We start from the raw sequence: 27,549 nt of genomic DNA, 5'->3' as shown, positions 1-27,549 counted from the left end.
GAGAGGAGAAAATGGGAGATGGATCAACAACACTGTAGTTACTCCACAATACAAACCTAAATGACAGTGAATAGAAGGAAGCTTGTACAGAATACAAATATTCCAAAACATGCATCCTGTTTGCAACAAAACACTAATGTAAAACTGCAAAATAATTGTAAAAGAAATTAACTTTATTTCCTGAAATCAAAGCGTTATGTTTGGGGCAAATCCAACACAACACATCACTGAGTACCCCTCTTCATATTTTCAAGCATGGTTGTGGCTGCATCATGTTATGGGTATGCTTGTCATCGGCAAGGACTAGGGAGTTTTTAGGATAAAAATAAACTGAATAGAGATAGGCACAGACAGAATCCTAGAGGAAAACTTGGTTCAGTCTGCATTCCAACAGACACTGGGAGATAAATTCACCTTTCAGAAGGACAAAAACCTAAAACAAAAGGCTAAATGTACAGTACACTGGAGTTATTTAACAAGACGACATTGAATGTTCCTGAGTGGCCTAGTTACAGTTCTGACTTAAATTGGCTTGAAAACCAATGATAAGACTTGAACATGGGCTGTCTAGCAATGATCAACAATCAACTTGACAGAGCTTGACAGATATTTCTGTATTTCATTTTCAATAAATTAGCAAACAATTCTGAAAACATGTAATTATTGGGTATTGTGTGTAGAAAAAAAATCATTTTAAACCATTTTGAATTCAGGCTGTAACAAAATGTGAAATAAGTCAAGGGGTATAAATACTTTCTGAAGGCTCTGTATAGCGGTATGAAACAGAATGGCCAACATACTTGCATTTCATTTCAATGCTCTAACCACATTCCTTAGTTTGGGTTTGAATCCCACAAAATGGTTCCAAACAGAGGCCAATATTTCCTCTATTTTGTTCAGTGGGCTGTAGACTCCACATGAGACATACAAAGTCCCCCTAGATAGAACATACAGTAGAGGTCACTTTACTGAGAATAGGGTTGCAAAATTCCGGTAACTTTCCCAAAATTCCCTTTTTTTCAAAAACTACTGGTTGGATTTTCCTAAATGCTTCTGAATTTCTTCAACCCTAGCTGAGAAGTTGGGGCAACCGTACAATGCATACTGAGCATCTTTGCATCATCCAGTGTTTATACACACTCACAGAGTCTATGCACTGTACTTTCTTAGCTACTGCCATTCCATTAAAGAGATTAATAAAAACCTTTCAATTTCATGAATGATATTCATTATAGCATATTTCCTATCAGGCTATTACTGTATTAAAAATACGTATGTGATTTTGTCTTCTTTTCTATCTCAAATTCAAAATGTTCATTGAGTGATTTGAATATGTGAAGTCTTCTATTAGGATTGTCTGTTGGTATGCACAAGTGTCTTTCTTGGCCCATAGGAGTGCTTGCATTCATGGTGTCTGGGAAGAGACAGTCCTTTAGCTTTCAAAACGGTTCTTCCAGGATACCCCAAGTAGAGAAGTTCAATGGCTGCAAATGCTGCTCATGCCTTTTGCTTTCTCCTCCATGGATGTGGATTGGCAGATAGCATCTGTTAGTAATCCAAGCAGATACAGGTAAGACAGATGCCTTGGATTGCCAGGGCCCTGGTGTCCAATGGGAAGAGGGAAGGAATACCCCCAGCCCCAACGGCAGGACGTGAGGCTATACACCCAGCAACATCCCCATGAAGTCAGAGCCATTCTGTATTGTGATGGATGCCCCAGCACCATTGTCCACAAATATGGAGGTGTACTGTCCAATCTGAGGAGATACAATAACATTTTAAATACAGGAATATAATGACTGATTGTTTTGCTATAGTGATATTAAAACCCATTATAGTGTTAAGAAGTAATTGTACTTCATAACACTTCTTAAAGGCTTTTTGGGGGGCAATATCTTACTCTATATTCAGTTTGACCCTATTGGAAAATCTTCATGCCAAGCGTTGTGATGATCAGTTTGATAAATGTAAGCCCACCTGTAGCTCCAACAACCCTTGCACATACACTGTGAAGATCTTGCTGTTACTTTCCAATCCAACAATCATCTCTAACGACCTGTGATGAAGAGCAAAACGGACAACAAATGTTAAGTAATCATAATCTTGTCACCTGATCTTTACGTTTGTTCAAAATAACTTTACTATATCTATACACACCTAACACATTATGAAATAAAATTGTTGAATTGCATGATATTTCATGCAAAATGTGTTTTCGTACACATGAAATAAACATGTCATTGCTTAATTCTGAGTCTTGAATCACCATCATCATTACAGTGAGCCTTTAATGAAGTCTGCATTGTAGACAGTAATATTGCAGGCGTGGAGTCTTGTCCTACAACTCCTGTTGAGACCACTGGCTCCTGTTTAGTGGAAAACGCTGCATTTTTATGGTGAATCAATCATGTTTGTCTTCAGTTAACTGCCATTGCAATGAGGCTCATTTTACATTCTCTGCATTTTCATGTGTGGGAGAGCCAGACAGGCTGGAGGCTTTGGGGTGGAAAATCAACAACAATGAGCACACTTTTGGGGGGTAAGGTAACCATCATAACAATATTATTTATAATTTGTTTTGATAATACCAGGTTGTGAAGCAAGGTTGTTGGCCTTTACATATTCTGGAGATATTTACCGTTCATAAAACATTTTTTTGCTTATTTTATATAAACAGAAATGGAAAAAATATGTGAACAACAGTACTCGTATCACCCAAAATGGGTGTGAAATATTTTGGTATCTACAAACGAGTGTGTAATATTCTGGTATCTACAAACAAGTGTGCAATATTCTGGTATCTACAAACAAGTGTGCAATATTCTGGTATCTACAAACAAGTGTGCAATATTCTGGTATCTACAAACAAGTGTGCAATATTCTGGTATCTACAAACAAGTGTGCAATATTCTGGTATCTACAAACAAGTGTGCAATATTCTGGTATCTACAAACAAGTGTGCAATATTCTGGTATCTACAAACAAGTGTGCAATATTCTGGTAACTACAAACAAGTGTGCAATATTCTGGTATCTACAAACAAGTGTGCAATATTCTGGTATCTACAAACAAGTGTGCAATATGCTGGTATCTACAAACAAGTGTGCAATATTCTGGTATCTACAAACAAGTGTGCAATATTCTGGTATCTACAAACAAGTGTGCAATATTCTGGTATCTACAAACAAGTGTGCAATATTCTGGTATCTACAAACAAGTGTGCAATATTCTGGTATCTACAAACAAGTGTGCAATATTCTGGTATCTACAAACAAGTGTGTAATATTCTGGTATCTACAAACAAGTGTGCAATATTCTGGTATCTACAAACAAGTGTGCAATATTCTGGTATCTACAAACAAGTGTGCAATATTCTGGTATCTACAAACAAGTGTGCAATATTCTGGTATCTACAAACAAGTGTGCAATATTCTGGTATCTACAAACAAGTGTGCAATATTCTGGTATCTACAAACAAGTGTGCAATATTCTGGTATCTACAAACAAGTGTGCAATATTCTGGTATCTACAAACAAGTGTGCAATATTCTGGTATCTACAAACAAGTGTGCAATATTCTGGTATCTACAAACAAGTGTGCAATATTCTGGTATCTACAAACAAGTGTGCAATATTCTGGTATCTACAAACAAGTGTGTAATATGCTGGTATCTACAAACAAGTGTGCAATATTCTGGTATCTACAAACAAGTGTGCAATATTCTGGTATCTACAAACAAGTGTGTAATATTCTGGTATCTACAAACAAGTGTGTAATATTCTGGTATCTTTAAACAAGTGTGTAATATTCTGGTATCTTCAAATGAGTGTGTAATATTATGGTATCTATAAACAAGTGTGTAATATTCTGGTATCTACAAACAAGTGTGTAATATTCTGGTATCTACAAACAAGTGTGTAATATTCTGGTATCTTCAAATGAGTGTGTAATATTCTGGTATCTTTAAACGAGTGTGTAATATTCTGGTATCTATAAACAAGTGTGTAATATTCTGGTATCTTCAAATGAGTGTGTAATATTCTGGTATCTTTAAACGAGTGTGTAATAATCTGGTATCTATAAACAAGTGTGTAATATTCTGGTATCTACAAACGAGTGTGTAATATTCTGGTATCTACAAACAAGTGTGCAATATTCTGGTATCTATAAACAAGTGTGTAATATTCTGGTATGTATAAACAAGTGTGTAATATTCTGGTATCTTCAAATGAGTGTGTAATATTCTGGTATCTTTAAACGAGTGTGTAATAATCTGGTATCTTCAAATGAGTGTGTAATATTCTGGTATCTTTAAACAAGTGTGTAATAATCTGGTATCTTCAAATGAGTGTGTAATATTCTGGTATCTTTAAACAAGTGTGTAATAATCTGGTATCTTCAAATGAGTGTGTAATATTCTGGTATCTTTAAACAAGTGTGTAATATTCTGGTATCTTCAAATGAGTGTGTAATATTCTGGTATCTTTAAACAAGTGTGTAATATTCTGGTATCTTCAAATGAGTGTGTAATATTCTGGTATCTTTAAACGAGTGTGTAATATTCTGGTATCTTCAAATGAGTGTTGTTGGTTCTCTTCATCCTTCACACATCCCAAAAATAAAATGTCTCTATTCAGGGTTGTGTTCAATAGGCACCAAATGTCCAATAAGAAATGTTCCTTTCCATTCTTTCATAGTAAAATGTTTTCCTACGATTTGCTCAAATTAATACGACCCTGGCCTGTGGTGCTGGAAGCAGCATGGTGTCCCAGGCGTCAAAGGTGAGTCTATAAAGAATTTAGAGGCGACAGGGACCAGGAGAAGGGGTGAGAGGACATTTCCTTTAAAGACGTGTTCCACTTTAACACAGGAAATTCCTAACTGGTTCCACACAATGTATAATAGACAACATCTTAAACAGCTCGTAAATACTAGCAAAAGTAAAACTGGCATTAAACACTGATTATCAGGCACAGATTCAATGACTGCTGTCAATATAATGCCATAACAACACATCAGAAAGCCTGAACTGGCAGACAGTAACAGATTAGCTAACTCTAATTGGGGGAAAGAAAAAAATGGTTATGATATTGTTTTGTTTGTCAGGGATAGTTTTTACCTCATTCCATGTAACAGCGTTGCATAAGAAGGAACAAATAAGAACCATATGGTCTTCATGCCAAGGTGAAAACGTATGGAGTGGACTCATTTCAGTTTGTTTCATAGGGTGACTAGATATTGGAGGCATTTTCAAACTTCATCATACAGATTTGTTTATAAACGGTAGACGATCAATAGACTGGGACTGAGGGTAGGCCTACTCACGTATATCGATGGCACAGGGATTCGATGCAGATCAGCACTCGCACATTATCCCTGGCTCTCAGCTGACTCTTACTCCTCTTTACCTCGTTGTGGTCTTCAGGGAGGAAACATAGTTACTCTGAGGTTATACATTATCCAGCTCAAAAACACCTATCTGAAGAAAAGGTCACAGAGTCCTCTGAAGATGTACAATATTTTAGCAAGATCTCTGAATAAATTGTGCCTCAACGCCCCTCATGCATTGTCTTGATATTTGATATCCAACTTCCAAATCAATACATTTCCCAAGATGATTCCCTGATATTTGGGTTGCCCTAAAGTAGAAAAACATTCCTTACCAATATGAACATTAGCAGAGAGCTGGTAGATCCCTGTAACGGGAGCTGTGAATCGTCCTGTGGATTGGTCCATTCCTGTCCCTCGGAGGAAGGCACCTTTAGTAGGAGGCTGGAAGGACAAATACAATGTGACTTGCAGAATGGAGTTGTACAATGACTCACAGATCATTTGGGCTCAATTGATATCTAGCTAAAGTGAATCGAGGAGCTACAAAATGTAAATGTATGTCTGCCAAAGGGAACACCCGAGCAAATAATCCAAATTTTTCCAACAGACATTGGAATACTAGTTATTTATTCCGTTGCCTGACTAAGTCACTACCCACTTTATATACGTAAATACAGTGTAACACAGTCCATTATTACTATTTATACAATGGGTGGGTCTAATTGTGAATGCTGATTGGTGAAAACCGCATTCCAGCCGGTGTCTATTCCACAAGTTACCACCTGCTAAATCTATGACGTTAAAATTTACTCTGGTCCTTCTGACTGCGCAATCCACTGTCTCATCAGCCCAGCCAGGCAATTTATAAACTTGATCTCCACTATAAAAGCATCTAGACATTATCTCACATTTCTTTTAGACTAACAGTTTTTTTAGTTTTCAACAGCGGAGATTTGTATAAACCTTGCTGTCTGTCTCTCCGACATTTTGCAACATTGTTTTAATATTCAAATTCGATCTCCAGCTGTCCCATAGTAATGAATGTCTCGGGAGTCAGGATGAGACAGACAGACAGACAGACAGACAGGCAGCTTTTCTCAGCCAGTCTAAATCATGAATCAGCTGGCATCATTTTTATGAATATATACAAAGAAATATCAATAGAAAACAGGTAAAACGAAATGAAGTGCAGCTAGTTTGCAGTCTTTCCAGCTTCAGTTTGAAGTGATTGCGTTGTTGTCTGACTCTTCTGAACAACAGTATCCTGACGTGTAAGCACATTAGAAATCGCGCATCATTAGCTCATTGTTATGGATGTATCCAAATAAATGTCACTAGAAAACAGCTTAAACAAATGCAAATGCAGCTACTTTGCTGTTATTCTGACCATAGTTGGCTAGCTAGCAAGTAAGGGATAAGAATATTGCCAGCTAGTATGACAATGGAACATTTAGAACGAACGACTGGGTTATGACACATACAGTGCCTTGCGAAAGTATTCGGCCCCCTTGAACTTTGCGAACTTTTGCCACATTTCAGGCTTCAAACATAAAGATATAAAACTGTATTTTTTTGTGAAGAATCAACAACAAGTGGGACACAATCATGAAGCGGAATGACATTTATTGGATATTTCGAACTTTTTGAACAAATCAAAAACTGAAAATGGTGCCAAACAAAGTTCAAGGGGGCCGAATACTTTCGCAAGGCACTGTAGATACAGAACAAAAAGACTAAACGACTGGGTCACACCTCTTGCATCCGAAACGATAGAACAAACAACCAGCCGGCTTGGGTAGCAACCCTAGATTTGTATCGGGACTATATCTTGTGGAAGGATGAAATAATATGAATAAATTCATCAAAATAACATTTTTTATGAAAATATGTCAATCATTATATGGATATGTTGGTAACCCGTTGTATATAATGTTTCATTAAAAACATTATGTTGATGAATTTATTTATTTTTAACCTGCTGTAACCTGTCTATGTGATGAATATTTTTGATTTGCTTTGTCTAATCTTAACCTCCCGCCTCAGAATGTCCCAGGGAATAGTTCTTCCTCTACATCATGCCGTTTCAAACCGTGTCTATTTTTGTCCACTCCGCACCATATTCCAAGTCACAGACAGAGTGCCTTTTGTATACCACCCAGAAAGTGATGTGGAGCGTTGTAAAGGAGATATTTTTTTACTAAGGACTAAGAAGCCAGTCTAAACTCAAAGCATGGTATTGCTTTGTCAGACTTTAGGGAAGGGGTGATCCCTTAAGATTCCAGGCTTCATTCTTATACATCAGGTGGATATAACCAGAATCATTGCTGGTTAAAACTTCAAACCTGCGTTTAAAACAAAGTTAAAAGAAAGAAAATAGAAAGAAAGAAAAGTGATTGTGGAGATTAATAGACGGCTTAATGGTGAGTAAGACAAGAGGATAAAGAAGATGGTCAAGGGGGTGACCAAATACTTCACAAACTCCTACATTCTTTACAATTGTTCTCAATTGTTCCTCCAAAATGTACCGTCTGAAAGTTTTGTAGCTCCATCAGTGTCTTCTTGTCGACAACCACAGGTCCTATGAGTTTACAGTGGAAGGCTTCCTCTATCCTCCTGTAAGAGGTCATTCCTTCCAGGGCAATGAGGGCCATGGGTATCTGACTAGGACTGGTACTAGTCTGCTTGTCCACTGCAGCAGCTCTCCTCTCTGTAGCTTCTGGTGAAAACACAGAAGGAATATGGAAATCTCAACTAGAAAGATGACAAGAACATGGACTTGACTTTGAACTATAGGAACAACTTTCTATGAGTACTACAGTACAGCAATAGAGTAGTGAGTTTGCAGTCACTCAGACCTGATATCTACCCCGGATGGTCAGTTACTAATGAACTACTTCAGCCTTCACAGAAACAATGATCCATCAGCAGTAGCAGTTGATCAATCACCAATATTTTGGAATCAACATGTAATTTTATACTCAGCGAAGGACCAGATCAGACCTTGTAACATGTTGTGTCTTTATATGACATTTTATGTCTTTATATGATATTACCTTTTATCATCTCTTTGAACTCCTGGAGGAGGACCTCCTGGGTGATCTCTGCCCCGGGGAATCCAGGAGGCCCCTGGGGGCCTGGAGGACCAGGAGGGCCTGGTGGTCCTGGCTGACAGAGATCGGGAAATAATAACACATCACATAATAATATAGGATCATCATACATATACTCTACACATGATTTGACACAGAAAGTTGTTTCAATATTAAAAATATCAATATTCGACTTATGTATCGTACTAGATGCTTCGTGACCAATGTAATGAACGGACCAGTGCTTGATCAGCTAGCTTATTTGAACCACTACTGAAGACATTGTTATATTTACCAGTGGCCTTTTGCGTTTGCGGCATTTCCCAGGGAAGTTGTCTACGGGTCGTTTCACAAAGTCCATCCATGATCCCAGGGGATCTACTCTCTGGTTGTCAGGAATCTATAAGACACATGAGAGAGAAAACCCATGAAATGTTTTTCATTCAAATAGACGGCATAGCTGGATCTAAACAGAAGATGGCATGGGACACGGTTGGACTCCCAATATTAGACCACTTTTAAAGGTCTGATTTTGGAATGAACACAGTTGAATGAATGAATACCATGTTGGCATTTAGGATTAGGCTTTGAACACAGGCCTACTATGAATCAATGAGACACCATGGAGAGCCAGATGTAGTTGAATTAACCTGGCTTATTAATAGTGAGAACTAAACAAGTGCCTAGTAAAATAAAGTGGGAAAAAGGGTGCGGGCAGAATGTACTTAGAATCAAGCTAGCCCCAAACTGTTACACTGTGTTCGTATTCCTCAATAACAAATGCTCTTTGAGGAGAGCAGTGTTAATTGCAAGATTCATCAGATGTTTCAGGCTGGAATCATTTCGCCCCACTGTCACACAATGCAAAGTATTGTAACTAAGTAATTGAATCCAGAGTCATATTTTCTGCTTACCAACCATAATTGGAAAATCTTGCCGTAAGATACTATTAAATGGTGCCAGACATCAAGGCAGGTCACACTATGAAGTGAACTCTCTTTCTTTCTCTCTCCCTGTCTCTCTTTGCCGGTCTAATGCCATTTCAGAGAGAGAGAAAAAGCCTTTTTATGTCATACCTTTCACTTTGCCAACTATGTTCAGTCACTTTTTCTGTCCAAGACTTTCCCTTTTTGCTTGTTTTTTCTCTCCAGATAATTCACTCAGGTGCCACGTCAATTATTATTTGCCCAATAGGGTCAGAGGAAAATAAACAAGACGTCTCAAGGGATTTTTGTTCAACACATGGTCATTTCCATGATCATACTGTGTATTCAGGACCATGTAAAACATCTCTATCCATGGGCTATTTTATTGCCCAATTAGTCTACAACAACATTTCTAAACAACCAACAACACTTTCCCCTATACCTACAAACATACTTACAGTATATCAGGAGTGTAATGACCGTATTGAATATGATAATAAATACAGTGGCATGCCATAAAAGTCAACAGTGGCTGTTGAAATTGACATGCCAGTAAAGTTCATTGCCTTATGCTAGTGATGATGATTGTAGACCTTTGCTTGATATGCAGGGTTCTGAATGTGTGATGATGTCATCCTTTTGGTGATTAAAAAAACTCCTGACATATTACCTTGATCCAAATGAAAGGCCTCTGCCACCCAATCATTCTAACCCTAGCTGTGTGAATTCCAATAACCGCAAATGCCTTGAATCCTCCCCAAGCAAAGCCCTCCTTCCTCCTCCCCAAATGTCAAGTGACTGTGGCGGAGATAGAAGAGGAGATTAGGACGAGCCATGAAGGTGAGCTGTCTGAAATGGAATTTGTTTAGGTTTGGCAGGAGGACACGGATCACTTATCTGCAAAACTAACATGCCGCCTTTTCTTCACAGAAATAGAGACTCACCCTTCGTTATATTCAACAGTAACAAAGTAACCCATTGTTTGTCTCGTCTTCAATATTCTAGAATGAAAAAGGTTTCATTTCTTTTTTCTTTTTTTCTCTCTGTGTCTTCTCCCTTTTCTCTTTCCTTGTGACAGCAGACAAAATAAACAAGTTAAGTAACACAGTGCCTCCTGCATGTTGGATGTCTGTGGGTTTTTGTTGTGCTTTTGAAGCCTGGCGACAGATAAAAGGCAGACAGATTTTGTCAAGCCAAAGATACTGTTACTGCATAATCTGCCACATTCTTTCCACAACACTGCAACACAGCCAGTTAAATTATACTGAATCATTTTCTTTATTTTACCATTCATGTTGCATATAAATTCTGTCTTAATATCTCTCACTTTCATACTTAACCTTACAAGAGCACATAAAAAAATATTTTGAATTTGACATGGTGTAAAATTAAATCTTATAACATATATTCCATAAGCTACACTTTTACAAGTTTAATGATGAGTGTGATGATTTAAACACTGACAATCACCACTTGATTGAAGTGATGCACGCTGAACATTGACAACAGAGTAAGGCACAAAACAAGGAGCTTAACGCTACGCTTGACTGTTAATACCCGAGGACTCAAAAGAACTGCACCTCTTCTGCACCTTTCATATTGATGTCATACGTAGATCATCTTACGTGTTTTTTTCAGACCAACTCAAGTAAGCCCAAACATGCAATTTATAATTATATACTGCATCAGTCAAAAGTTTGGACACACCTACTCATTCAAGGGTTTTTCCTTAGTTTTACTATTTTCTACATTGTAGAATAAAGTGAAGACATCAAACCTTGAAATAACACATATGGAATCATGTAGTAACCAATACATTTTTTATTTGAGATTCTTCGCCTTGATGACAGCTTTGCACACTCTTGGCATTCTCTCAACCAGCTTCACCTGGAATGCTTTTCCAATAGTCTTGAAGGAGTTCCCGCATATGCTGAGCAATTGTTGGCTGCAATCTGCGGTCCAACTCATCCCAACCCATCTCAATTGGGTTGAGGTTGGGTGATTGTGGAGGCCAGGTCATCTGATGCAGCACTCCATCACTCTTTTTCTTGGCCAAATAACCCTTACACAGCCTGGAGGTGTGTTGGGTCATTGAAAAACAAATGATAGTCCCACTAAGTGCAAACCAGATGGGATGGCGTATCGCTGCAGAATGCTGTGGTAGCCATGCTTCGCCTTGAATTCTAAATAAATCAAAGGTATTGTCACCAGCAAAGCACCCCCACACTATCACATCTCCTCCTCCATTCTTCACAGTGGGAACCACACACACGCAGAGATCATCCGTTCGCCTACTTTGCGGCTCACAAAGACATGGCGGTTGGAACCAAAAATCTCAAATTTGGACTCGGACTAAAGGACAGATTTCCACCGGTCTAATGTCCATTGCTCATGTTTCTTGGCACAAGCAAGCCTCTTCTTCATATTGGTGTATTTTATTAGTGGTTTCTTTGCATCAATTCGACCATGAAGGCCTGATTCACGCAGTCTCCTCTAAACAGATTGATGTTGAGATGTGTCTGTTGCTTAAACTCTGTGAAGCATTTATTTGGGCTGCAATTTCTGAGGCTGGTAACTCTAATGAACTTATCCTCTACAGCAGAGGTAACTCTGGGTCTTCCTTTCCTGTGGTGGTCCTCATGAAAGCCAGTTTCATTATAGCTCTTGATGGTTTTTGCGACTGCACTTGAAGAAACTTTCAAAGTTCTTGAGGTTTTCCGTATTGACTGACCTTCATGTCTTAAATTAATGATGGACTGTCGTTTATCTTTGCTTATTTGAGCTGTTCTTGCCATAATATGGGCTTTGTCTTTTATCAAATAGGGCTATCAACTGTATACCACCCCTACCTTGTCACAACACAACTGATTGGCTGAAACGCATTAAGAAGGAAAGAAATTCCACAAAGTAACTTTTAACAAGGCACGCCTGTTCACTGAAATGCATTCCGGGTGACTACCTCATGAAGCTGGTTGAGAGTATTATTATTATTATTATTATATTATAGAATGCCAAGAGCGTGCAAAGCTGTCATCAAGGCAATGGGTGGCTACTTTGAAGAATCTCAAATACAAAACACTTTTTTGGTTACTACATGATTCCATATGTGTCATTTTATAGTTTTTTTTATTTTTTATATCTTCACTATAATTCTGCAATGTAGAAAATAGTCAAAATAAAGAAAAACCCTGGAACGAGTAGGTATGTCCACACTTTTGACTGGTAGTGTATCTTAGCTATACCCTGTGTGATAATAAAAACGTCAGCATAGCACTGCCAGGAAAGCAGCCCTCTCGTTCTGCTTGTTATCGTCTTGTGTTGTTAGCACACGCCATTGTAATTAAGCGATTAAAACCGTGCCCTAAAGGATTTTCTCAATTTTATGAAGTCGGCCCAGCTGTAACCAAGATAATTATTACTGTTATTCAAACTAAAAAACATTATTGCGCAAATCACTGTTCCAACTTTTTTTGTCACTTTTATTCAGTGTGTAACACAAAATATCATGAGAGTTGCTACAGTAGCATAGCAATAAAGCAATACCTCATGAGGATTTTAAGATCGGAATTTTATTCTCACTTTCATTGATCGGGCTTCACACACAGGTGGGCACCATATTTTTGCTACCATTACATCCAATAGTGATGATAGGTGGTGATGCTTCCCACAGCTTGATAAGAAATTATGATTCATTGTACCTCAGTGAAACTATCTTGAATATGCCCTAGATGAAGGTCTTTACACAGAGAAATGAAAATCATAGCATGACGAAATAGAAAAACTGTCAGTTATATTTAATCTAGTTCCTATTCAGGATGGCACAAAGTAAACTATGTTCTCACTCACATACCTTTATATCAGCACGTACAGCACATGAACAAAGTGAGTAGAGGATAGATACAGGTATCAGTCTGTTCTTCCCTTTGATCCCGGCTGTTGTGTGCCATCCAATAGCTGTGTCTTTCAACAGCTGTGAGAGCACACCACTCCAGTGGCAATTTGGGGAAATGTGTTAGACATTCTTAAGGTGTTAAACTGAAGGTACTACTCAGAACATCAAACACTGTTGGGGGTGGGGGCTCTATTCCAACTGAGATTGTGATATCTACTGCTACAGGCACCAACTCTGATAAGGCAATTCACTTTACTTACAAATATATAACCACAATGACAGTATGAAAAAACATCACAGTTTTCAGTTTAGACATACATCTACAATACCATGGACATTGCACGTAAGCTTGCAGAGCTGTACTACCTGTGTAGTAAAACTGTCGTTACACATGTATTATGGAATTTGAGTTTTACAAAAATGATGTAGCCGTTGAATTATAACTTCATTATGTCCATGTCCAGGTTGGCAGGTAGCCGAGCTGGTTTGAATACCCGAGCCGACAAGGTGAAAAATCTGTCGATGTGCCCTTGAGCAAGGAACTTAATCCTAATTTGCTCCAGGGGCGTCATACTACTATGGCTGACCCTGTAAAACAACACATTTCCCTGTGCTCATCCAGTTGATGTGACAATTAAACATCATCATCATGATAATTCAGGAAACAGTTTGTTTGAGGCACAATGGGGCGGCAGGGTAGCCTAGTGGTTAGAGCGTGTGACTAGTAACCGGAAGGTTGTGGGTTCAAATCCCCGATATGTCGTTCTGCCCCTGGATGGCACTCAAACAACAGCTGGGATCACTTTGTTCATGTGCTGTATGTGCTGATATAAAGGTATGTGAGTAAGAACATAGTTTACTTTGTGCCATCCTGAATAGGAACTAGATTAAATATAACTGACAGTTTTTCTATTTCGTTCTGCCCCACTGTTCCTAGGCCGTCATTGAAAATAAGAATTTGTTCTTAACTGACTTGCCTGGTTAAATAAAGGTAAAATAAAAAATAAAAATGGATAATCCTTATGTATGTGATACAGTTTGTTTGATGAAATTAAGTAGAATTGATTTGCTCCAATAAAGGGAGGGAAATATTCCCTGGGGAAGGCAACATTCCATCCAAAACACAGTCTGCATTACAAATGCAAGTAGGAAATAGGGTGCCATTTGCGATGCAGACACAAACACAACTGTTAAGATCTGCATCTTGAACAGCACTCCATTGCTGGCTCTTCTATAGGCATACCGGTATAGCCCATAACTCTGAGCTTGTTTTCATTTACATGTACATTTACACCTACAGCACCCGATGTCACAGGAAGGCCAAAAAGATCATCAAGGACAACAATCACCTGAGCCACTGCCATCCTCTATCATCTAGAAGGCGAGGTCAGTACAGATGTATCACAGCTGGGTCCGAGAGAGTGAAAAACAGCTTCTACCTCAAGGCCATCAGACTGTTAAATAGCCATCACTAGCACATTATAGGCTGCTGCCCTATATACATAGACTTGAAATCACTGGACACTTTAATAATTGGAACATTTGGCACTTTAATAATGTTTACACGTGTCATTACTCATCTCATATGGATATACTGTATTCTATCTACTGTATTCTAGTCTACAGTGGGGCAAAAAAGTATTTAGTCAGCCACCAATTGTGCAAGTTCTCCCACTTACAAAGATGAAAGAGGCCTGTAATTTTCATCATAGGTACACTTCAACTATGACAGACAAAATGAGAGAGAAAAAAATCCAGAAAATCACATTGTAGGATTTTTTATGAATTTATTTGCAAATTATGGTGGAAAATAAGTATTTGGTCACCTACAAACAAGCAAGATTTCTGGCTCTCACAGACCTGTAACTTCTTCTTTAAGAGGCTCCTCTGTCCTCCACTCGTTACCTGTATTAATGGCACCTGTTTGAACTTGTTATCAGTTTAAAAGACACCTGTTCACAACCTCAAACAGTCACGCTCCAAATTTCACTATGGCCAAGACCAAAGAGCTGTCAAAGGACACCAGAAACAAAATTGTAGACCTGCACCAGGCTGGGAAGACTGAATCTGCAATAGGTAAGCAGCTTGGTTTGAAGAAATCAACTGTGGGAGCAATTATTAGGAAGTGAAAGGCATACAAGCACTGATAATCTCCCTCGATCTGGGGCTTCACGCAAGATCTCACCCCGTGGGGTCAAAATGATCACAAGAACGGTGAGCAAAAATCCCAGAACCACACGGGGGGACCTAGTGAATGATCTACAGATAGCTGGGACCAAAGTAACAAAGCCTACCATCAGAAACACACTACGCTGCCAGGGACTCAAATCCTGCAGTGCCATACATGTCCCCCTGCTTAAGCCAGTACATGTCCAGGCCCGTCTGAAGTTTGCTAGAGAGCATTTGGAAGATCCAGAAGAAGATTGGGAGAATGTCATATGGTCAGATGATACTAAAATATAACTTTTTGGTAAAAACTCAACTCGTTGTGTTTGGAGGACAAATGATGCTGAGTTGCATCCAAAGAACACCATATCTACTGTGAAGCATGGGGCTGGAAACATCAGGCTTTGGGGCTGTTTTTCTGCAAAGGGAACAGGACGACTGATCCGTGAAAAGAAAATAATGAATGGGGCCTTGTATCGTGAGATTTTGAGTGAAAACCTCCTTCCATCAGCAAGGGCATTGAAGATGAAACGTGGCTGGGTCTTTCAGCATGATACTGATCCAAAACACACTGCCCGGGCAACGAAGGAGTGCCTTCGTAAGAAGCATTTCAAGGTCCTGGAGTGGCCTAGCCAGTCTCCAGATCTCAACCCCATAGAAAATCTTTGGAGGGAGTTGAAAGTCTGTGTTGCCCAGCAACAGCCCCAAAACATCACTGCTCTAGAGGAGATCTGCATGGAGGAAATACCAGCAACAGTGTGTGAAACCCTTGTGAAGACTTACAGAAAACGTTTGACCTCCGTCATTGCCAACAAAGGGTATATAACAAAGTATTGAGATAAACTTTTGTTTTTGACCAAATACTTATTTTCCACCATAATTTGCAAATAAATTCATTACAAATCCTACAATGTGATTTTCTGGATTTTTGTTCTTCTCATTTTGTCTGTCATAGTTGAAGTGTACCTATTATGAAAATTACTGGCCTCTCTCATCTTTTTAAGTGGGAGAACTAGCACAATTGGTGGCTGACTAAATACTTTTTTGCCCCACTGTATGTAGCGCTGACATTGCTCGTCCAAATATTTATATATTCTTAATTCCAGTCCTTTACTTTAGATTTGTGTATTGTTAGATATGACTTGTTAGATATTACTGCACTGTTCGAGCTAGAAACACAAGCATTTTGCTACACCTGCAATAACACCTGCAAACAGTGAGAGCGGGGTGCAACAGTCACTCTAAAAAATAAGCTTGTAAGATTATTGCTCATGTTGCTAGCATGTTGTGTAAACAGGTAGAGGTACCGCTATAGTTTGACGTGGGACAGGATGATGGAGAAGAGTCCCTAATCTCTTGTTTTTAAGTCGTTGTAGCCCCTGTGCAGTCATCCATGCAAGGTGGGGGAGGCTAATGCAGCTAGGGCCTAGCCCATCCAGAGAGGCAGGGATTCTCATGCTGCAGCTAGAGCTAGGCTAGGGAGAACCTGCGCACTTGCCCACTGTCATGCATCCACCCACGTTTCCTCCTAAAGAATATCCCATCCATCCCGGCCCTCCCCTGATGCACCTCACAGACAGAGGATTTACTACCACAACGCTAAATATGGTTAGACATGCAATCGGCGCAACTGGTGCACACTGCACACACCCTGCACTTTAACTTTGTAGATATGTCACACACAAGTTGTTAAGGACATGAGCAAAGTGTAGGTCTATGCATATAAACCACAAGAAACATACACTCCACTTTAAATCTTGAGGGGGCAACCAAATTATGAGAAAAAATAAGAAACCTGGACATTACTCTTGCTTGTATCACTGCTCTTTTTTAAGCTTTAAGTATTGGCCTCAAGACCTTAGTCAGAGCCTTTGCTATCAAATTATAAAATGATACAACTGTAAAGGATCAAGGGAATTTCAAATCCCACTATGTGTGCGTATGCTGCACGTATACATATTCCTATAGCGTAGCCTTCGTGTTATCTTTTCCTTGTTTCCACAAAACAACTGCTACAGTGTCAACACGCCATATACTGTATACATTGAGTGTGCATTCCTTTGCAGTGTACGAGAGCTACTAAAACAGTCAAATGTATTCATGAAATCTCCTAGGGAATAATAATCGTGCTTTGCTCTCAACATTAAAAGTCTAAAAGCTGAAGAGAGTCTGATTGCTGTCACACCTGCTTTGTGTACAAATTATAGTCTTCACATTGCTCCAGTGGTGGCTCTTTCCCCAGGTATCTGTGGTAGGTGATAGAAACCATTCAAAAATGACTCTGGCTCCACATCGATATCAAGCTGAAAACTGAGCTACCAGTATGCCAGACCTGGATTCAAATGTAATTTAATATAATTTCAAATGATTAATATTAATATATTTAATTCATTAAGTGTTTTTCATTTACAGACAGGAATCACAAAGCTCTGAAAATACTTGACCTGTCCTTGATTGAGCTTGCCAATTGCAACAGAACCAATAGTCCCAACTATGTAGATAATGCCAACCGGGCAGTTCAGACAGGCTAAAGCAAACACTAAAAGTATTTGAAAGATTTCAAATAGTATTTGAGCCCAGGTCTGAGTTATGCCCCAGGTAGATAGATACTCATGAGATCTTCTCTTTATGCACTCATTTGTGGTTCCACTCTGCCACATAAATACAGTGCTCATTTATGTTTGGTTTAAGCACTGTCCTTGTGGAAGTACTCTGCTCACTTACTTTATGAGGTACTAAAAACCAGTCGTAAGTAGAAAAGCACAAAATATGAGAAGGAAAAAAAAATATATATATATATGGTGCCTTGCGAAAGTATTCGGCCCCCTTGAACTTTGCGACCTTTTGCCATATTTCAGCCTTCAAATATAAAGATATAAAACTATATTTTTTTGTGAAGAATCAACAACAACAAGTGGGACACAATCCTGAAGTGGAACGACATTTATTGGATATTTCAAACTTTTTTAACAAATCAAAACTGAAAAATTGGGCGTGCAAAATTATTCAGCCCCCTTAAGTTAATACTTTGTAGCGCCACCTTTTGCTGCGATTACAGCTGTAAGTCGCTTGGGGTATGTCTCTATCAGTTTTGCACATCGAGAGACTGAAATTTTTTCCCATTCATCCTTGCAAATCAGCTCGAGCTCAGTGAGGTTGGATGGAGAGCATTTGTGAACAGCAGTTTTCAGTTCTTTCCACAGATTCTCGATTGGATTCAGGTCTGGACTTTGACTTGGCCATTCTAACACCTGGATATGTTTATTTTTTAACCATTCCATTGTAGATTTTGCTTTATGTTTTGGATCATTGTCTTGTTGGAAGACAAATCTCCGTCCCAGTCTCAGGTCTTTTGCAGACTCCATCAGGTTTTCTTCCAGAATGGTCCTGTATTTGGCTCCATCCATCTTCCCATCAATTTTAACCATCTTCCCTGTCCCTGCTGAAGAAAAGCAGGCCCAAACCATGATGCTGCCACTACCATGTTTGACAGTGGGGATGGTTTGTTCAGGGTGATGAGCTGTGTTGCTTTTACGCCAAACATAACGTTTTGCATTGTTGCCAAAAAGTTCAATTTTGGTTTCATCTGACCAGAGCACCTTCTTCCACATGTTTGGTGTGTCTCCCAGGTGGCTTGTGGCAAACTTTAAACGACACTTTTTATGGATATCTTTAAGAAATGGCTTTCTTCTTGCCACTCTTCCATAAAGGCCAGATTTGTGCAATATACGACTGATTGTTGTCCTATGGACAGAGTGTCCCAACCCAGCTGTAGATCTCTGCAGTTCATCCAGAGTGATCATGGGCCTCTTGGCTGCATCTCTGATCAGTCTTCTTCTTGTATGAGCTGAAAGTTTAGAGGGACGGCCAGGTCTTGGTAGATTTACAGTGGTCTGATACTCCTTCCATTTCAATATTATCGCTTGCACAGTGCTCCTTGGGATGTTTAAAGCTTGGGAAATCTTTTTGTATCCAAATCCGGCTTTAATCTTCTTCACAACAGTATCTCGGACCTGCCTGGTGTGTTCCTTGTTCTTCATGATGCTCTCTGCACTTTTAACGGATCCCCGAGACTATCACAGTGCAGGTGCATTTATACGGAGACTTGATTACACACAGGTGGATTGTATTTATCATCATTAGTCATTTTGGTCAACATTGGATCATTCAGAGATCCTCACTGAACTTCTGGAGAGAGTTTGCTGCACTGAAAGTAAAGGGGCTGAATAATTTTGCACACACAATTTTTCAGTTTTTGAATTGTTAAAAAAGTTTGAAATATCCAATAAATGTTGTTCCACTTCATGATTGTGTCCCACTTGTTGTTGATTCTTCACAAAAAAATACAGTTTTATATCTTTATGTTTGAAGCCTGAAATGTGGCAAAAGGTCGCAAAGTTCAAGGGGGCCGAATACTTTCGCAAGGCACTGTATATACAGTATATATAGGTCATATGAAAGGCAAATTCAAATGTGAGAACACATGCAAAATTCTCCCACGCTTCAACACCTATTAAATGTCTATAGGACTGATGTATTAATACAACAAAGGCTCTAAAAGTAATTCAACGATTGCCAAGATGTTAACAATCATTTGGACTAGGTGCACAGATCATCATCTGTTTATGATTAATGCAATGCATGAATATATACACTTAAAATCTCTGGTAGATTGCAGTGAAATCATGTTGCTTTCTTTCAAGAGTCCAATGTGAATCTGATGTAGAGGAACATGACCAGCACATAAAATGAGATCAAGGGATTTCGGACAGGAAATCCAAACCAAACAGAACCTCTCTGATATGTAAAAACAGAAATGTTGTATTTTTGGCACCCAAAACGTGGCTCAATGGGAATATCGTCCTTGCAGTTTATTTTATTTGTAGATTTCAGATGTAATGACAAAAGGCTGTTTATTAGTATTATGGCTGTCTGTCAGGATTTCAATGAGTGCATAAATCAATTGTGTAATGCATTAAGTAAGCAAGGGTCATTAAGACGTGTAATAAAACAAAACATCCCATAAGAAAGGCCTCATCCTCACACAGTAAGGGTATCCTTGTTCCCACTCGATTTACAGTTCCAACTCTGTTCCCAATTTTGTGTGTGTATGTGTGCAGCCTGTGTGTGTGTGTTAGTGGGCCTAGGGTTTCCTGTGGGATGGGTCCAGTCCCCGGTGTGTTGGGCTATCCAAACGGTCCCGAATCACTCCTTCATTAAGCATGGTGTTCGGATGAGAGAGGGGAAACTCAAGTCTCCCCCAGGGCACTGCTTAACCATTACTCAACAAGCTATGCGTGATGTTTGACTTGACTGCCTCCATTACTGCCATGACTGACTGAGCCCTTTGCGGCTCCACACTGACAGATTTCACTGCACTTTGGAAAGGAGTGAAATAAGTGGCAAATTGATATATTGTTTCCGTAGTTCTGCCCTCACACTGTATTTATTGTGCTAGCCAGTGAAATCATGATAGATTGGATCGTGGATGATGACCCATCTATGCTATGACGAAGGTTAGAAGAAAAACTTGTCTAGTGCTGTGAGAGATTTTGGTGCAAAAAGTTACTGCTTGGTATCACCTCCCCAGATTTCACTCAGTGCAACACTCCACACCTCAACTGTGATCAATTTCAAATGGAAAATCTCTGAAGGAATGTAGTCTGCTGCACCCTGCCAACAGCTCTCACTGGGGTTGGGCCAGATGCTAAATGAATGCCATCATAAGAAGACTTTCCACTGAATGAGAGAAAAGAAAAACATGCAAATGTATAAACGGTTTGGCTTGTTTGAAGATACAAGGTGGTGTTCTCCTGCCATCATAATGTAATTCTCATAAACAGGTTGTTTTCTCCAAGACATTACAGGTACAGATGTGAGGATGAAGTGAAATTTGAACAAACCATAATAACTCCATTCAATTAAATAAAGGATCCAAGCACCGCTTGCAGCTGGCATAATAAATATTATTAGTTTTTTACTGGACACATTTTCAGTGAACTCTGGATGATCGGCAGACTCAGTAGCCTCGGTTTTTATAATGACTGCCTTGCCTGGTTCACCAACTACTTTGCAGACAGAGTTCAGTGTGTCAAATCAGAGGGCATGTTGTCCGGTCCTCTGGCAGTCTCTATGGGGATGCCACAGGGTTCAATTCTCGGGCCGACTCTTTTCTCTGTATATATCAATGATGTTGCTCTTGCTGCGGGCGATTCCCTGATCCACCTCTACACAGATGACACCATTCTATATACTTCTGGCCCTTCCTTGGACAGTGTGCTATCTAACCTCCAAACGAGCTTCAATGCCATACAATACTCCTTCCGTGGCCTCCAACTGCTCTTAAACGCTAGGAAAACCAAATGCATGCTTTTCAACCGTTCACTGCCTGCACCCGCACGCCCCACTAGCATCACCACCCTGGATGGTTCCCACCTAGAATATGTGGACATCTATAAGTACCTAGGTGTCTGGCTAGACTGTAAACTCTCCTTCCAGACTCACTTCAAACGTCTCCAATCTAAAATCAAATCTAGAGTCGGCATTCTATTTCGCAACAAAGCCTCCTTCACTCACGCCGCAAAACTTACCCTAGTAAAACTGACTATCCTACCTATCCTCGACTTTGGCGATGTCATCTACAAAATAGCTTCCAATACTCTACTCAGCAAACTGGATGCAGTTCATCACAGTGCCATCCGTTTGTTACTAAAGCACCTTATACCACCCACCACTGCGACCTGTATGCTCTAGTCGGCTGGCCCTCGCTACATATTCGTCGCCAGACCCACTGGCTCCAGGTCATCTACAAGTCCATGCTAGGTAAAGCTCCGCCTCATCTCAGTTCACTGGTCACGATGGCAACACCCACCCGTAGCACGCGCTCCAGCAGGTGTATCTCACTGATCATCCATCCACCTCATTTGGCAGCCTTTCCTTCCAATTCTCTGCTGCCTGTGACTGGAACGAATTTCAAAAATCGCTGAAGTTGGAGACTTTTATCTCCCTCACCAACTTTAAACATCTGCTATCTGAGCAGCTAACCGATCGCTGCAGCTGCACATAGTCCATCGGTAAATAGCCCACCCAATTTACCTACCTCATCCCCATACTGTTTTTATTTATTTACTTTTCTGCTCTTTTGCACACCAGTATCTCTACCTGCACATGACCATCTGATCATTTATCACTCCAGTGTTCATCTGTTAAATTGTAATTATTCACCTACCTCCTCATGCCTTTTGCACACAATGTATATAGACTCTTTTTTTTCTCCTGTGTTATTGACTTGTTTATTGTTTACTCCATGTGTAACTATGTTGTTGTCTGTTCACACTGTGTAAAATAAAGGTGAAATAAAAAACATTTAAAAAATGATATAGCATAATATTTTGCTGATGCATTGTCCATACAAAATGCACAATAAGATGTGCTCAAGTTCCGTAGCCTAAAGGAGTGTTATGTAGCCTACACGAGTCTTGTTGTGTTGTCCAAGCTTGAACATCTCCACTTTTAATCTTAGATGTAAAGTCTAAACCCCAGGGTCCTCAACTAGAGGTGACAGTATTTGGCCGAGACACTATCTGGCATAACACAGGGTCTTAGGAGTGATTATGTCATTACCCTTAGATTGTGGGAGACAAGATGAGAAAAATGTAAGTGGGGGGGCACAGGGGGATAATCCTTGTCGAGGTGTCCTCTTTCAGAACCCTTTCTATAGGGCTTTGTGAGGGGCTTACATGGCACGCTGCACCAGTTTTTTGGGGCCGCAACGCCCCTATCGGATGTCCCAGACACAGCGGAGTCAGACTGGCCCTGTGAATGACAGAATCAATGGGCTGGGAACAGCAATGCCAAAGCTCTCTAAATATCTGCCCACCTATCTTTCCCAGGAATTACATCATGGCAGTCTGCCTGTGGCCTGTTGCTGGACCATGGGGGAGATGGAAGGGACGAATGGGGGCTTTGGAGATAGAGCCACCCTGGGCTCGGTGAGATAGATGGGAGAGAGAACAGAACAGATATATCCCAGTGGGGTGCAGTAGTCCTCCGTTTTCAGCAGCCTGGGGGTTGACACAAGGTCATGCTTCATAGCCTTCTGCTTTTACAGGGCAAAACAAGTCAAATAAACACAGCGAGACCACAATGAGACAGGCTAGGGCTGAATAATGTGTTCTTCTTCTTCTTGAGAATACAGAAACAAGACCTCACTCTATGGCAAATAAAACAGAACAGAGGCAAACTGGTAGATCTTGGACAGGGAGGGAGGGCTGGTATTGAGTGGATGGGGCAGCGAGGGTTATTTGAGAATGCCAACACAATGGGTGGGCTAAAAGCAAAACAAATACCTCATTGGAAACCCCTGGAAATATGCAATACCAGCCATAAACCAATAAATAATAATGTGAAAGGTCAAATGCTGTTTTTAGACATGGAAACAATATTTTTTCAACTTTTCCATCAGTTTATTTCAAAGCTATTTATATATTATACTTGGGTGTAAAACTCTACTTTTCTATCTATTTGCCAAATTATTAAGCCTTTTAAACTACCGAATTACTGTCCATATTTGATCTTTAAATAAATACTTTGGCTATACATTTAGAGAATGTAGCCTACACTGTCACATTTTCTTATCCCTAATTCATGATGATCCAAACCCTCTTGAGTGCTGATTTGTCAATAAACAGTCCTTAAAACTGATAAGCTGGGGAATTGGTGCTTGCCCCCTGCAGTGAGGACTAATTGATGCATTGATCACCCTTTAAATGTCCACATACCACACATTCTTCAGGAAGGCATCCATTTAGGATTTCACACATTTGAGACACTTCACTTTCTCAGGCTTGACCCAGTAGGGCACACTTCTTCTATGCTGGCAATTGCCCACATCACTACACTCATTCTCTCTATGGAACACTCTACAGAACACTCTATAGAACATTTTGTTACTCTACACTGCACCTTAGAAACTGCACCTTAGAGTCATTCAACACTGGTCACTTTAGTCATGTTTACGTAATGTTAATTCATCTGAAAATGTTTCTGGAGTTAGAAACAGATAAGATATTATCATTCCTGCAATATTATTTTCTTTAAATGTAAATTGATCTCAGAGAAATTAAGATAATTGATTACTCAGTCTATATGTGCATACTGTAATCTCCACAGCTCATCTCCTATATAACTACTGTTGTAAATACCTTTTCCTACTTATACAATATATTGTCAACACTTTCAATACACACCACTTATTTCTATTCAGGACTCTAACATTGTTCATTCTGATATTTCATAATTTCTTCTTTTCGTATTAGTATTGTAGTGTTAGACACTTACTGCACTGCTGGAGCTAGAAACACAAGCATTTCGCTGCACCTGCTTCAACATTTGCTAATTTGTGTATGCAATAAATAAACTTTGATTTGACATGGATTATACATTCATAAAGCCTGAATGAAGTCCAATTATACATGAATCAAGTCCAAATAATGCTGTTGGAGCATGTCATCTGCCAGCACCAGCCATTGCAATCCATAATATAACAAGTTAATTATCACTCCTTAAACTGAGGGGGAAGACATTCCAGCTCAGGTATTTGCCTCGGAATAGATTCCAAGGTTAATCAGATGATTTAGCAAAGGATTTAGCACTAGGAACAAAATAATTTCTCTTCAATATCATCTGCTAAATATGTGTTTGTGACCAATAACATTTTATTCTATTTTATGTTGTTTCAATTTTGGTAGCACTACTGCAATTGTATTTTCTATTAAATCTGTACTTTGATAATTATCAGAACAGGTAATCAAAATCAAGTTACAATCAAATACCACTGATAAAGTTAATAACATATTCCACATACTAATCATAATCATTCTTCCTATGTTCAGCACTTGTATGATCAGAATAAATATACATATTTCAGCCATAAGGTTTGAAATACACCAGTGGGTCTACAAAGCAGAGAGGGCTTGGGACTATAGGGTTCTATCTGCATTTTTATTGAAATGTAGTGATTGACATAGCCTTGTACTGTTCAATGTTCTCTACCTATATAGTACTATAAATACCTTAATTCATGTTGTTAAGTTAAAAGTAATTCTAGATAAAAAATTGCTGACACCATACAAACCAATGAGGGTTCGTATCTTTAATTATCTCAGAATCATATTTTTTACAGATCGAACCTTATAGTCCTAAGCTTCTTAAAGGTTGGAGGTAGCCACTGGTGAATTGAAGATCACATTTTAGTTTCAAATCAAGCATTACCTTGGTGCTCTCGCCCACCTCTTCGCTGTTGGAGAGAGTAGTGTTGTACGCCTCTGTGTGCTGTGGTGGGGTCTCCTTCGGCCTCTTCCTCTCCTTCTTGGCATCCACCCCTTCCAGTAGGACACACTGGGTCCAGAACACCGCAGCCAGCACAACCAGTGGCCCACACCACATCTTAAACACAAACTGAATCAACCCAAATATCCCTGGAACCGTGTGAAGAAGCCTCTTTGGACAACTGGCCCAATGGTCTGTCCAAACTGTCCAACGATTGGAAAGAATAAAGCTATTGCCCGATTACAAAAATGTAAGGACCCTAAACAAGATGATTAGAGTGCAAACTGGAGGACTGCAACGACTATGAGGGCTGAAGGACTCCTGATTTGGCTGCCTGCTGCTCTCTTCCCGATGAGCTTTGAGCCTGGCAGCAGAGTGTTGCTGGAGCTGGAGCACAGCTAACTCTAGCCAGAAAGCCAAGCAGCTTACTCAACTATGAAATGTGTCAAGTGAAATGGTCCCGGCGAATGACAAATCGGCGTAGATCTGACAGCAAATAAACCCATTAGTGGGATTTTTCATGCTTTCTGCTCTGTGTGCGTGTGTGTGTGTGGGGGTTAGATAGGAGTGGATGGTAGAGTTCTCTATCCCCTCTTTTGCTCACACTAAGCAATGGATCCTCCTCATAGTTTTCCGATAGCTGGGTGCAGTGGAAGTCTCATAAGAGTTTGCTGCTTGGCATTCAAGCCCTCAGTCCACCTCACACATGTTTCCCACAGGACTCGCCATAGAATAAAAAGGGGAGTTGGAGATGGTCCAATTTTCTTAGCCTTTGGTCCTCCTTGTATTATTTTCTCCTTGAAGGGTATACAATTGGTCCCCCGCAGAAGAAGCTCTGGAAAGAAAACTTCAAAGTGGTGTAAAATACACTTTAAGGGGTATTAGCAACACGGTCTCCTCTGTCCAGTACACCCAGCTGTACATAAATCACTACTGTCCATTCATCAACCCAGTCCGTCTGCTCTGGGGTGACAAAATCATGTGCAGTTTCACCTCAGAGAGCACTGTGTTTGTGTCTGTGTGTGTGGTAGGTCCCTGTTGCTTGCTTGCTTCACCACACTGTCTCGCTCTCTATCCCTATCTTCTACTTCTTTTATGTTGCTCTCTCTCTCTGTGACTGAGCTTACAGGAAGGCTCAAAGTGGAGTTTTATCATTACTCTCTCTCTCTCCCTTTCTCTTTTTCCTTCCCCTAGCTGCCTCTATTTTTCTCATCAGTGAATTGGCAACTCCACTGTTTTGTTCAGTCTCTGTTTTATCTCATAGATGAAATGGTTGACTCCTTTTTGAAAACTGAGGAGGTTCTTTGGCCAATATGTGTGTGTGTGTCTTTTTAGTATATTTTTTATTAAAATTTTACCTCAGTATAGCCCTGTGTTTGGATCTAATTCATACTGCGGAATTGATGTACGTACCTTCAGAAAAGAAGACCCTCAGGCACTCTCTTGTGTAATCTCTTGTTTGACAAATTGCCAAGGAATGAATTCTGACTGTCCCATGTGGTGGGACACATAGTTGGTGTACCTATCCTCATGTTTCCAAAAAGTGTTGAAATAGGATCTGCTTTTACAAGGAGTCGCCTCCAACAATTGCTTGTCTGAAATATACTGGGATGTATTGTTTCTCACTTAAATGTAATTGCCACATAAACATATACATTATATCAAAAGTAAAACATGGTTTATAGTAAATGTCTTGATGCAGATCCATTTTTTGAGTACATTTACGGGGAAACCATTGCAGAGAAAGGCCATAAAACTTGTCTCTTGAAAGCAATGTTATATGTTTTCAAAATAAATGTATCTTTATATGTCAAGA

At 39.6% G+C, this 27,549-nt stretch overlaps 1 protein-coding gene across 3 annotated transcripts; it reads right to left on the bottom strand.

Annotated features, from left to right (window-relative positions):
• Positions 1 to 302: 302 nt before the first annotated feature.
• On the bottom strand, positions 303 to 26,899 carry LOC124032189 (adipolin-like). 3 transcript variants are annotated; one of them, XM_046344386.1, is made up of 8 exons: positions 25,677 to 26,899; positions 8,716 to 8,820; positions 8,385 to 8,496; positions 7,857 to 8,044; positions 5,664 to 5,772; positions 5,326 to 5,419; positions 1,978 to 2,056; positions 303 to 1,757 (listed from the first exon to the last, which is right to left on the bottom strand). In XM_046344386.1, exons 1-8 carry the CDS (start codon positions 25,848 to 25,850, stop codon positions 1,659 to 1,661), a joined length of 960 nt encoding a protein of 319 aa, XP_046200342.1. In that variant the 5' UTR covers positions 25,851 to 26,899; the 3' UTR covers positions 303 to 1,658. The 3 variants fall into 3 exon arrangements, with proteins under 3 accessions (XP_046200342.1, XP_046200343.1, XP_046200341.1); XM_046344387.1 differs by having other exon boundaries at positions 7,857 to 8,038; XM_046344385.1 differs by having other exon boundaries at positions 7,857 to 8,047; positions 25,677 to 26,897.
• Positions 26,900 to 27,549: the final 650 nt, after the last annotated feature.

The sequence above is a fragment of the Oncorhynchus gorbuscha genome, linkage group LG03 (genome assembly GCF_021184085.1).
Source record: "Oncorhynchus gorbuscha isolate QuinsamMale2020 ecotype Even-year linkage group LG03, OgorEven_v1.0, whole genome shotgun sequence".
NCBI classification, from domain to species: domain Eukaryota; kingdom Metazoa; phylum Chordata; class Actinopteri; order Salmoniformes; family Salmonidae; genus Oncorhynchus; species Oncorhynchus gorbuscha.
This window is presented reverse-complemented; position numbering and strand designations above follow the sequence as displayed.